The 12,356-nt window shown below is 40.1% G+C and overlaps 1 protein-coding gene across 1 annotated transcript in view; it reads right to left on the minus strand.

The window, feature by feature from the left end:
* Positions 1 to 3,709, minus strand: part of LOC111268708 (uncharacterized) — a 19,513-nt gene extending 15,804 nt beyond the window's left edge. The window contains exon 1 of the mRNA XM_022847853.2: positions 3,618 to 3,709. Coding sequence (XP_022703588.1) covers positions 3,618 to 3,652 — 35 coding nt within the window. The 5' untranslated portion in view covers positions 3,653 to 3,709. The remainder of the gene's footprint in view (positions 1 to 3,617) is intronic.
* Between the last annotated feature and the right edge of the window lie 8,647 nt (positions 3,710 to 12,356).

Here is a 12,356-nt window from a genome sequence, read left to right on the forward strand (position 1 = left end):
CCTAAATAGAAATATATCCGGACATGCAAATCGGATTGCATCTAACAATAATTTTAAATCTTATTTAATCGGATTCAAATACCGGCGAACCTTCACCGCGAATGGGCTTATGTCACAGAGCGGAGTGATTTAACTTTATGTCAGCGTTAAATTTACAGAAAAGGTGGAAAAAACATTCAATATTTACATTGTGAAGCGAGTGAAATAGACTACACACAAATGGCAGAATTAACAACAGTATGAAACTGTACACTTCGGGAAGAAAGTCAAGTTTTTGTACTTGTCAAACTTAGGCATAAGTAGCTACTCAAATTGGAGTGGGACATTTATACAGGCGATCAGGACACCTAGATAAGAGATCAGCGTACTTCTTCAATACAGAACACAGTCTCACATCGTTAACTGAATATGGCAATGACCAAATCTGAGACACTTTCTTAAATGGTTCTATGCTTTTAGGCTTTCTCATCTTGTCCGCGTGATAGCCTAGCGGGTAACGTATGTGCCTGCTAATCTCAGGGACACGTTGTGTTCTAGGCTCGAAGCAGGGCGCAAATGGACTTCGTTTCAGACCGGGAGTTAGCCAGGCGTATGAACGCCACCGGACGTAATACTCGAAAAGCAGGGGTTATCCCAGCTTAGCTCAAGGGTGGTTGCTTGATTGATGGGCGGTTAAGCGGGACATTTTCATAATATCACTTCAAGTCGACGCCATGCCATGTCGGAAATAATAGACGCAGCCGAGAAATTATCGGGTGGTCTTTGCATTCGAGACTATCCGAAACAACACTGGTATATATAGGAGGAAGCTATAGTAAGATGAGAATTGCTACAAACATATTTATTTTCTTCGTATCAGTTCTCGAATCTGCTCTTTCTCTGCGATGAGCTGTGTAGCTCTAACCCTTCCCAACGTCGAGTGTAGCTGCTGAAGGCCACCATAATCTGTTGAAGTAGAGAGTAAACAGTAGATGTGAAAGTTGGATAAATTATAATCCGTACTAATGGCCAATGATGCCTGTCAGCTTTGTCAGATTTGCTTGTAGTACTTATACGACCGACGGCTTCACATAAGCAAAACAGCGAACCACAACAAAATCACTGATTAGGGACAATGCCATTGTGAAATTGGCAGCATTTTTCGGTGAACATATTCTTAAGTGTTTTTGGCTTACACCGTAGCTGACTACACACTCCCTGAGCCATAGGACTTATGTCATTGGCAACGTAGATGCCCCCCTAGCGTTTGTTTCTTTTGTTACGAATATCCACCGATAGATATACTACTCGTCCAATATGATATAGAGCAATATTCACTATGATAACCGCCCGGATAGATGGAGTGAGCCATCCTTTAAAACCGCTTTTTATCTTGATTTGGCAAAAGCAATTTAGCTAAATAATTGCGATGCGATAATATCATGTCTCTCGCCTCAAAAACAACAAATAAAAGCTAATGCCCGTAGAAAGAACCGCAGTACTAGTGAATCTTTGCTTTTGGCCCTCCGATGGCATGGCTTCGAGTTGCGTCCTGGCAATAGACATTTACGACCTGCTTAAAACTATTGTTTGCATTAGAGAACAACGTTTTTTTTTGTGTGAGCGGCTAAAAGCGTTAGTTTGTAATAGGTTTCGCGGCTTTTTTCCTTAGCCACCTTCTCTCTTGCTTGTTATTTATTCTTAACATACCAATCGGAAGCGCTCTACCTGTCCTCCTAGCGCCCACGAAGAAATGAGTAAAAACGTTTAGCACAGCACAGCATAGCGCTAGTAAAATCTGAACTATGACTAAAATACGAATGCAACGCTTTGCAATAAGCGATACTTTGTAGCGGGCCGCACTCGAAGCGCCAGCTAGGTCAAAGGTAACTTAAAATAAGCCGCGACAATAACAGCACTATTCGTATCGATCAGGTAGGGAGAAAAATTGATGAAAGGTGTCGTCGTCGGAGCAACGACGCTGTTTGAGATCGTCGTCGCTAGAAAACACTGTGTCTGCTTGGCGGCTTTGTTCGGGGCCGCCGCGGCACAGCGGCACTGAAGAGCACGATCGAGTGCGGCCTCGACGGAGCGCTAGAGGCCGGAACAACGCGAGCCGCTAAGCAGCGTCACGCGGTCCGACATGTAGATCTGGCACAAAATTGTACAATTTTGATAACAATTTAAAAAAGAGAAAGGGAAAAGGGTGAGGGAAAAAGGAGTATTTAGAAAGGGGTGTAGAAAATAAACCCTTTCCTCTTGCTCAATAGTTAGCATTCCATCAGTGTACCTTCCTGTCATGGTCACGACGTATTCAAGACAAAGCTTTAATACGTGTTAATAAAAGGATAGAAATTTAGAGAGTACTCTACACATAATCACTCAATAATAATGTATTCTAGTGAAATCGTCTACGGTAGAGCACGAACGAAGATTCCGGGGCTTTTCATCAATACAAATTATCAAGCATGGCTTACTAGCTGGATATGCCTGAGGAAAAGCTAATTACAATAGAGAAAAAGTCTGGAATATATAATCTATTATAATGACAAAGATTACAGTCACTACGGAAATTACACCGCTGCTAGCAAAAATAGCGGACCAATTTTTTATCGCGAATAAAAAAACCGGTGATAACAGATGAAGGGATGAAATGATGTCATAGTAAATCTAATCGCAGCTGAAGGAGCTAGATAATATATGCAAAAAGCTGCTCTCTATCGCTACACGCCTGAATGATGATAATTTATTTATGTTATTATAGTGCAGTTCTCTCCTGTTGCATTTTCTGGTCGACCTGAAGATCTTTTTGTTTGGTGAAATGTTTTGATGAGGTTTACAATTATCCTCTCTGTTCTCGAGCTCTGCCATACCACGTGTGTCACCATCTGTACTTTCAAGTACGACATGTAGTAAAATTACAATATTTTAAGTTCTCGACCATTATCTGAGTCATTGGATTAGTTTGTATTGGTTAACATAGGGACAAGCACATCGTCATAATTTACACGCTACTGAATCCTACAGCTGCTACGGGCCTTTCAGTTTACCACGGTAAGTGTAAACGACAATTGTTGCTCACTCACCGGCTCAGAATTTGTTTAAGGCCTATTTAAGGTTATTCGTGCAGTCGAACGCACTTAAGGTCTGAGCGAACGGGAACGACACCTTTTCCGGAAGTAGCATTTCCCTATGAGGGCACAAAATTATTCGACCGATAATACCAAATTACAGTAAATAAATGTGTCTATTGTTTATCGATTGGTCGATCCATTTTAAATATAAACCGATCGTATAAACCGCCTAAATTATAAACTGCATATTAAAATACTCACTGAGGTATGAGGGAAAAAGTGAGAGTGCTCAGCTTCACATCAAGGTATTTACTTACGTGTGATCCGAACAAAAAAAAAACCAATACGCAGCGGAAGTTACGATCTGATAGACGCGTTATCAAGCTGTAGTTGTTACAAAAAGGTAAGTGTTTTAGCGCTTTGGTACTGAAGGCAGCCAAAGGCTCGCAGTATAAAAGCAGCGTGGAAAGAGCAGGCAAAACCTAACCTCAAAGAAACGTCTAATATAAACGACAAGCAGAGTGGCACAATGCAGGCATGGGAACCACTCGAACATGAACTTACTGGTAGGCAAAGTAAAGAGCATTACTTGTCATCATCGAAATGCTTCAATCATTTCATCCAGATTCTAGCGTTGATCTACGGTCTCGACCTTGCGCCAGAGCCTGCGCGTTGCTTGCACGTCCCTTCCCAGTGCAGAAACGATCGTACCCTTCGAAGAAGCCTCACGTTGACGATGCGAATTGTGACAGTAGCAAACATTGGATTGAATATAGCTGGTCGAATGGTTTACGATTGGTTCACACTGCCGAACCCGGCAAGCGCAAGTGACCTGTTTCGAATCGTCTACGATATAAATGAGTTAGTTCTTATGGCAGTGTCCGCGCTATCGCTATGGCTAAATGAGGCAAGGGTGAGAAGCATTTTCGAGATGGAACGCGTCCGACACGTATATGGGATTGTTTTCATTACGTGGCTCATTTGTTTCATTTGGTTCGTCCAGAGTGACATTTATCTGTGCGCGCTCTACTCCCATGCGAAATGGGCTGAACAGCCCCTGCTAGATAGTTTAAATGCAGCGGGCCTATGGACCAGGCTGCACGTCAAGCAAATCATCTTTCTAGCGATTATTGTGTATCAACAAGGCCAGATCGTTTTAAAACATCGACTCAAGCTTATCGACTGGGCGTTGGCGCAATCGCTACAAAAGAAGATTGTCTGCGGCAAGAAACAAGCTCGCGACATAACCGCTGCGTTAAATGAGACGTTTGGCACCATTCTAACTCTTCTTTACCTGAACATTTTCGCGCTGTTATATGTTGGTTTTGTCCTAGGTATTCTGGAATCGGACAATGGCTTGAAATCCACCGGAAGGTCCTTTTTTATTGGCGCCCTACTACAGATGGCCATCTTGTATCAAATGGCGTCGGCTGGAAGCGAAATTAACAAGATTTGTAAACGGTCGGCATTTCGTACAGCCACGATCGCAGTTAAGGAGTTGTGGAACTGGGAACAACAGAGCTATCTGAAAAGATATATGGCGTTTGACCAGGAGTTGGACTCGCTAATGATTTTAGATTGTTTTACGCATTCGAGAGCAACCTTGATTTCGTATGTCGGTGTTCTAATAACGTGCCTAGGCGTACTCCTTCAGTTTGACTATCGCCTAATGGGAAGGTTCGACATATACAAAACAACCGTATCGTCGCTTAAGGCTGCTGCTTAATATGCTCGAAAATGCTCGTACAGAACAATTTAAATACATTCAATTGATTTTAAGCATTGCAATGAACAAGTCGGTAAGTTATCTTGTCCAACGCATCTGTGAATTGTATCAGATAGTCCTCGACAATGTTGCCATCAGTTATATTTTCACTGCTGTCTTAGAGAGAATAAACTGGATATAGCAATGAAGTAGCGGACTAATATCTATGCAAGGCGTACACATGTCATAGCTACTAATCTAGTAATTATCTGAATAAGACTTCCAAGGAGATAATTAGGCTTAAATCGCGAATGAGTTGCACGGAGTCAACAAATTTCAATTATTTTTCGCCGTAATTATGTAGCGCTTGACCCTACGGTATGAATGAAGGAACATATAGCTTCCTGTGGCGTGCAACCACTCGTGTCACTGGTTAAAGGAGTACTAGGTCAGCAATAGTGATCATAAGGATGAAACGCAGGGGCAAAAAGGTACACTGCTAAAGTCAACTGCATTGCCCTCAAGACAGATGACAAATTGCAAACATAACATAATATTTCGGACAATATGATGTAAAAGGTAAGTATCTGTCTGAAAATCTGATTTCGAACTCGCTAGTAAATTTCATATCCAGTTGACAAGCCAGTATTCAAGCTCTTTCGTTTGTTCGAAGTTGAGAACTATAACGTATGTCTGCAAAAACTACAATTTAGACTTGTGCGCCCCTGCGTCGAAGAGAATTAGTCTTCACAGCGGTAGAGTCATTAGCCGGCAAGAAATTGCAGACAGCGTCAACAGGCATTCTGTCCATGACGAGAGAACAGGAGGTATTTTGCGAAATGAACCGGTAATTTTCGGGCTAGTTACAAGACCCCTTTTCATGCAGGGCTTTAATAGTAGATACTTCAAGCCGAGATTAAGCTAGACCATACTTAAGACGATGCGAAATATCGATGAAAATAAGTTTGAAGTATGAGTTATTTCTCAAAATGCCACAAACATATGCTTAGCAGAAGCAAAGCTGATTTTTTCGTGCTTCGTTGTGAGAAATAATCGAAGGAAAGAAAGAAAGAAAGAAATCCGCATTATTACACATATACCTAGTACCGTATCAGGTACGGTCCCATATAGATGTTCTACGATCAAAATCTCCAGGTGATTTAAACGTTGTGAGTAAGGGTGGGTCGCATAAAGAAGGACGTTAAAGAGGTAAGCTTATTTTAGCATTTTTTGTTTATTGAACCTTCGTATAGTTTCGAAATTATTATAACTAAGCTTAGGTTGCATTCGGTATTTTCGGACTTCGTGTGTTTACGACGGATGTATGGATGTTGTGCATGAAGGTGTTATCATTGACAGCATTCTCAGATATTATGATGTTGAACGTTACAGATGATGTATTTAGTAACTGGGCCCGTTTTGCTTTCAGCGATCTTCTTTCGAGTGACTGTGTTTGCTTTTAGAAACCTCTGATTTGTTTCGATTTCGAAATACTTCTCTATTGCGTAGCTCTAGCCGACCAGATTGCGAGGTTAGTCGAAGTTTGTCGGAGAGCGGATTCGAGTAAAAACAATGTTGACGAGATCAGGAATGTAGATAATCTCTCGTCCGGAAATTGTTGAGGCCTATTCAGACATGTCTTATGTTATATATAGTTAGGTGTTGTGAGAGAAGGGTAATAGACGTAACAAAATGGTACTCTTACTGTTGGCGTTGGTACATTTTAACTAACGGAAAGAGATCGATCAAATATTGCTACAACTTTACAATCAAATAAGACAGGCATGCCTAAGCATGTGACTATGAGCAAATCAAATCCTATTGTTGTTGTTGTTGTTGTTGTTGCGGGCGATTTAAAATTAATGTTTCCTACATGTGTAAATAGAAACGTTTGGCTTCACTTCGCTGTCATTTATCGGACGTTTTCTTCCCCCTTTTGTGCTACTTTCGTAAGCCTTACGTTTAAATAACTTTGTAACGTAACATATTACGGATTACAGATGGATACTTTTGAAGCATATCTATCATATTTTTTTTTATGAAGCATGTCACATACTAAAAAAGCAAGCGATAACAGTAAAGCGGCGATAAATGCGTTAAGGCACAAGCAATAAAATAGCCAACAAGCGTTACGTTTACAATTAAGTGGTTGTCGTCATCCGCCTTTTCAATTACGTGTTTGGGGGGCCTCTGATGTTGTTAGAGGCCATGACGACTAAATTAAATGAAGATAATCACGTGTTGCCTTAGACCTCGTGGTCGCTCCCAAGCTGTTAGAAAAGTTGAGCTTCTATCAACGCGTTACCTTCTGACCAATACATCAATCAGCAAAGGCCGAACAGTATAGTTCTAATACTGTAATAGATCTGTCACTTGCCATGGTGCTTAGAAGCCACATTGTTAACGGTTAGAAGCAACGGTTAGAAACGGTAACGGTAAGAACGGCTATACAACGATACAGTTGCTTGGCATGCATTGTGCCGTACTGACAAAATAAGGGCGAGATTGAGAAAGTATTTAGCTGAAAATCTAAACGAAAACATCTAAAGAACAAAGTCGTCAAGTATGATATCCACACTACATAAAGCGCTTACCCTAGATCCTTTCAATAGCTTTAATTAAACTTAGGCGCTGTAAATTATGCCCAATAAAACGGCCTGGTTGGCAACGTATACAGCAGAAAATAAACATCGCTAGACCGTACGTTCAATTGTACTGCGACTATAATTACTTTCCTACAAAACGTCGCCTTCGGGTGAGGCATGCCTTTCTTGATAAAATGGTTTGGCGAATAGCACGTTCAGGTTTCGTGCATATGTGTACGGCGGTGTCAAATTTTGCTGTCAAAGCTTGTGCGCGTTCCGTACGCTTTCTTCATAGGCTTTGGCTTTTACATACACCTTTTTCAATAGCGTATGCTTTCCTTTCATAAGTAGGCTTTGCAGGTTGAAATGTTTACTGGCTGAGAAATTGCTAGGTCCAACACGTACAGTAAGAGAAGCAGGGGCAAATCCAGTGTGCTGACCCCTATGTTCTGAGAGGCCTAACGAACATACTATGTGCAGAATAAGCAAACAGAACGAATCTTTTTTTTACTTAGTTCAATTTAGTGTTCAACACACAATATGTTTCTCGAAGAAATGAGCGTATATAGATACGCAACGTCAAAGAGTCAGTGTAATCAACTATATCAAGTAGGTAGCTTTAAGGAAGTACTGTAGATTTTATAAAAAAAATACTCCTTAAACAATGGCTGCTTTAGCTGTAGCGAACTCGTTTGAATAGTGCCTTATATTGAACACATTTAGAGCACTTGATTGTTTTGCCTAAATGAAATAGCTAAACTTATGAATTATAGTTGTTAAATAGATAAAATTAGCAGGTGCCAAAAATACAGAGAGCGAAAGCCGAGCCTACCTGCCATCTAAAGTTAGATATGAGACCTTCGCTACAATTTAGCGTTTGCAGGCCAATAGCATACGCAAGGGCCAGTTTCTGAATGAGTTAATAGTAATTCATATACATATGTGTCACCGTAATCGAGTGCTTTAATGATAGACCTTGTGGCCTGACGGGCAGCTTTTGTTTGCCAATTCGATTTGAAGCGTGCCATTTGGCATCCGTGGCAATAGTTTTTATCAACAAGAAAATAATACATCATTAACGGTAGAATGCACCTTTTTCTGCACCATGTCAAGTTCATGATGTTGCCACGCAATACGAAAACTTAGGTACGACAAGAATATTGCATAATGCGATACAGGCTTGAAACTTCTAAATATCGTAAAGATTGAGCTACAAACGAAGTTTAAGGCCAACAAAACAAGGAAAACAAAAAAAAAGATGATTCTCGATACCGAATGAAGAAACCATACAAAATCGCAGATTATTGAACTGCATATTTTTTGCATTCATGCTCGTATTACGTTGTTAGTTACTCACACAATCCCTACCATCGCGTTGATTTACTATTTGTAACTTTGTTCACTTGTGTCTAACATAGCATATGTATTCCATTAAATTTTCTATTAGATGAAAATTATAGAACTGTAGATTTCTTCAACGCTATCAAGTCCAACTAGTATTTTAAACCTTATGTCTTGGTGGAAAAATGATTCAACCTGAGAATCAGCGACATTTCATTCCAAAGTCAAACCATAACCAAAAATCAAAACTAGGTACTGTCAGTAACTCGAATAGGCTCGTCAACAGGTTTCCAGGCCTATGAACAGTCGCGCATGTACAGAGACAGCCTCAGTCTTTAGTCATTGTCCCACTTAATATTAACTAGTATATTAAAGCCTTTTATTACCACTATTAGTGCGATATGATGCTCTTAGTCTATTTCCTAGATATTTGTTTATATGAAGTCACTTTAATATAGAATTGGTTAGAAATATATTAGAGGTAATAACGCGCCTGCTGACGAGGTCATTTGAACCAGACCATAAGGATGGCCAGTACAGATACATGGATTCGTAATGCACAGCAGTGGGGACCCTCTTTCATCGTGATAAGAGCTTGATGAGCTGATTCGAGGCGTCAGAGTAGATGGGGATGATGATACTTGCACCTCTCATTCCGTTCACGCATTTGATTTTTACAATTGTTTTTTTTTGTTTTTCCCATCCGAAGATATACAGAAAAGCCTTTATAACTGTGTCTACACCGCCGGGCAAAACTAGTATAACGCCGAAACAGTCATTCATCCTTCAAATAATTTCTCTTCGAGTTCAGTCTTTTCTGCGAAGATATCTTCGATTAACTTCTACGAGGCCTGCCCTAATGGGTCATTTCCTGCGACTCCTCGGATAACTACTTCTAGTTTTAGGTTCAGTATGCCATTAAACGGGAGTTTAGGCCGCTAGCAACAGCATGAAACGAACTGGATCAATGCCCAGTTTCTAATCGAGACTATCTTATACGTTCATAGGTTTAGGCAAATACATTATCACTGCACCATCTTGAGGGAACTACTCACACTACTGTTAACATTCGAGGCTAGTTTACACAACTGGTTGACAACTGGTTTTGCCCCGGAATTATATGCAAGGCCCTCCATCTATTTGGTGGTCATGTTTAAGGCAAGTACAGTAAGCTTCGATCTGTCAAACGTTGCCATAAGTTTATAATCAAATTGAAGGAGCACTCCCATACAGGTTACAAGCATGCCGAGATAAGAGACTAGAGTGGCTTTCGAATGGACGAAGCAATCAAAGATTGTCAACGCATCCTGTTGATCGTCATAGGCCAGTGTCCTCCGTAAAAAGATTTGCTCTTTTGAACTAATCATTGACAGTTCAAAACAGGCTGACCTGTACGCTGTGCGACGGCAAAGCTTAATGACATCGCTTCCAACACAGGCCATATAATATAGGCCACAAGCTAAGAACAGGAGATTTATATGTCGCATCACACGGAGGCACACTGGCACCTTCTTAAACGGAGCAACTTCATCAACAAAGACAATATATAGTCTCGAAAAGACTTGCAGGTACAGCAGGGCCAAAAATGTACCGAACGTAGCATTTAGACTCGAAGTTATCCCCCGAATATCTGCCTTAACTTTGGACAGTTGTACTGTTCGTATAGTGCTCGTGAACATCAAATCAGCTTGTCGGAGTCGACACCTGAGTATGACCTGACCTTGCATATATATGATGATAGCCAGACATTCCACTTGGCGCACGTGTACGGAGCTCCATAAACCGAGGATGTATGTAGATGTTAGCGCGACGTGATACAAGTTAACTCTCTTGGTAGTAAGGATAGCATGAATAAGGTTGTATAAGATTGAGGTCAGCCAGTTATAAAACCATGCTGCAAAGATTGTTCCGTGAAAGGGGTGCAGATGTTCCGTCCGAAACAAGTGTCTAAGGGCTTCTTGATGCTGCCACAGGGATCTGGCCGTTTGCGCTATTAACAGGAGATCGCAGAAGTAATAGGCCATAGTAAAGATGTCGGTTGCGCTTAGTTGCTTTGTTACCGAGACCCTAAGCGAGATATATAAGCCGGTTTGAATCACGTGAAAGATGAGATTCATCGCGAAAAATAGTCTGAACGGAATGCATAGCCATTTTCGGGCAATACCATGTTTTTCAGAGGAACAACCGCACAGCAGGCTACCAAAATCGAGTCCACAGATAAGGGAGAGCACTGCTATAAATGAAAAGCAACACTTGCTTAGCCAGGATCGATTGACACACCTGATTTTACGTTCAGACGTGAGTGACATTTTTGTAAGCTGATCAAAATGTCACCATGTATTACACAGATCTTCACACGCTGAGTGAGTACAGTCTTCTCTAACGTTAGGACCTTGTGACAAAATCTGTGCTGCCTTATAGACTGCTGACTCTTTTAGTTCAGTTGGTTTAAACACAAACTTTTTCAAAACATAATTCAATCTTTTTGTTACATTTATACATTAATACAAACAACTACTGCTCTAGTGAAACGATTGCGATCGATTAATCAATATAAAATACAAAGGATGCATTGTGTAAATAGCTTTAAAGCATGCCATTACTTTCAATAGACCACGCTACTGTGAAGAAGCCGTTCTATACATGCTTTCGACGCAATTGTTAGTCCAAATATTTTTACACAGGTTGTAGACTAAGCAATGATAATCTTAATGCACAAAGCAATAAGGTAAAAAATATAGAAGATGGTAACATTTTTTATTCGAATTGCAGTGTTACGTCCTTTAACGTTGTTGTTTAGATTGTTGCATTCATCATTTTTTATGATGTTTTGCTATTGTATGTCAATATTCATTGATTGTATTATGTCAGTTTTAAGTTTAAGTTTAAGTAAGTTTAAAAAGTTCTATGAGTAAAAATAATTTTTTGATACATTTTTGACATCACTAATGGTTAACTTAAGAATTTACGTTCGTCTTTCATTAAGGTAATGTAAAATTATGACCATATCAAACGCGCCTATTTTATTTTTATGCGAATTTACTCGATACTGTCGTCAAAGAAGCATCAATGATTATTACCATACAAGTTCCTACTATGGAGTCACTTGAACTAAAGGGGACGTCTTGCTGTAGGTCATGGGCCAATGCCTTCGGAAAGAACCCTGTTTGTTACAACTGAGTAATAGGAACGCAAACGAGGCTGTCCTGTTGTAGGCTATTCTACAACAGAGCTTGATAATGTTGCCCCATTGTACGAATAAGGAATATAACACAAACGAAACATAGCAGACACAGCAAGTCTAACATTATTCCAATATTTGCATTTGCAATAATAAATGAAATTTATAGTACTGAAAAGATTTTTTGATATGGCAGCAATATTAGCATAGGAAACACGATATTCAGGCTTGATATCATCCTTCAAATATTATTTTTATCGTTAGTCAGGTGCTTTTAATTCCAGTTAACACCGATCCAATCTGCCGAAGCCGTCATTAAAGCACAGTAGCACCTTGCATGTAAATAGGGGATAGATACTGCAGTTGTTTGATTTGGATTAAGTAATACTAAGCAACCAGATAATCATTGGATAGCACTTACTTATTAATCAGTACCGTGTAGAAATGCACAAAAAGCACGATCGTAGGGGATACTAAGAAGACGAATTTAT

Source organism: Varroa jacobsoni, unplaced genomic scaffold, assembly GCF_002532875.2.
Source record: "Varroa jacobsoni isolate VJ856 unplaced genomic scaffold, vjacob_1.0 scaffold_1310, whole genome shotgun sequence".
In the NCBI taxonomy this organism is placed as follows: Eukaryota; Metazoa; Arthropoda; class Arachnida; order Mesostigmata; family Varroidae; genus Varroa; species Varroa jacobsoni.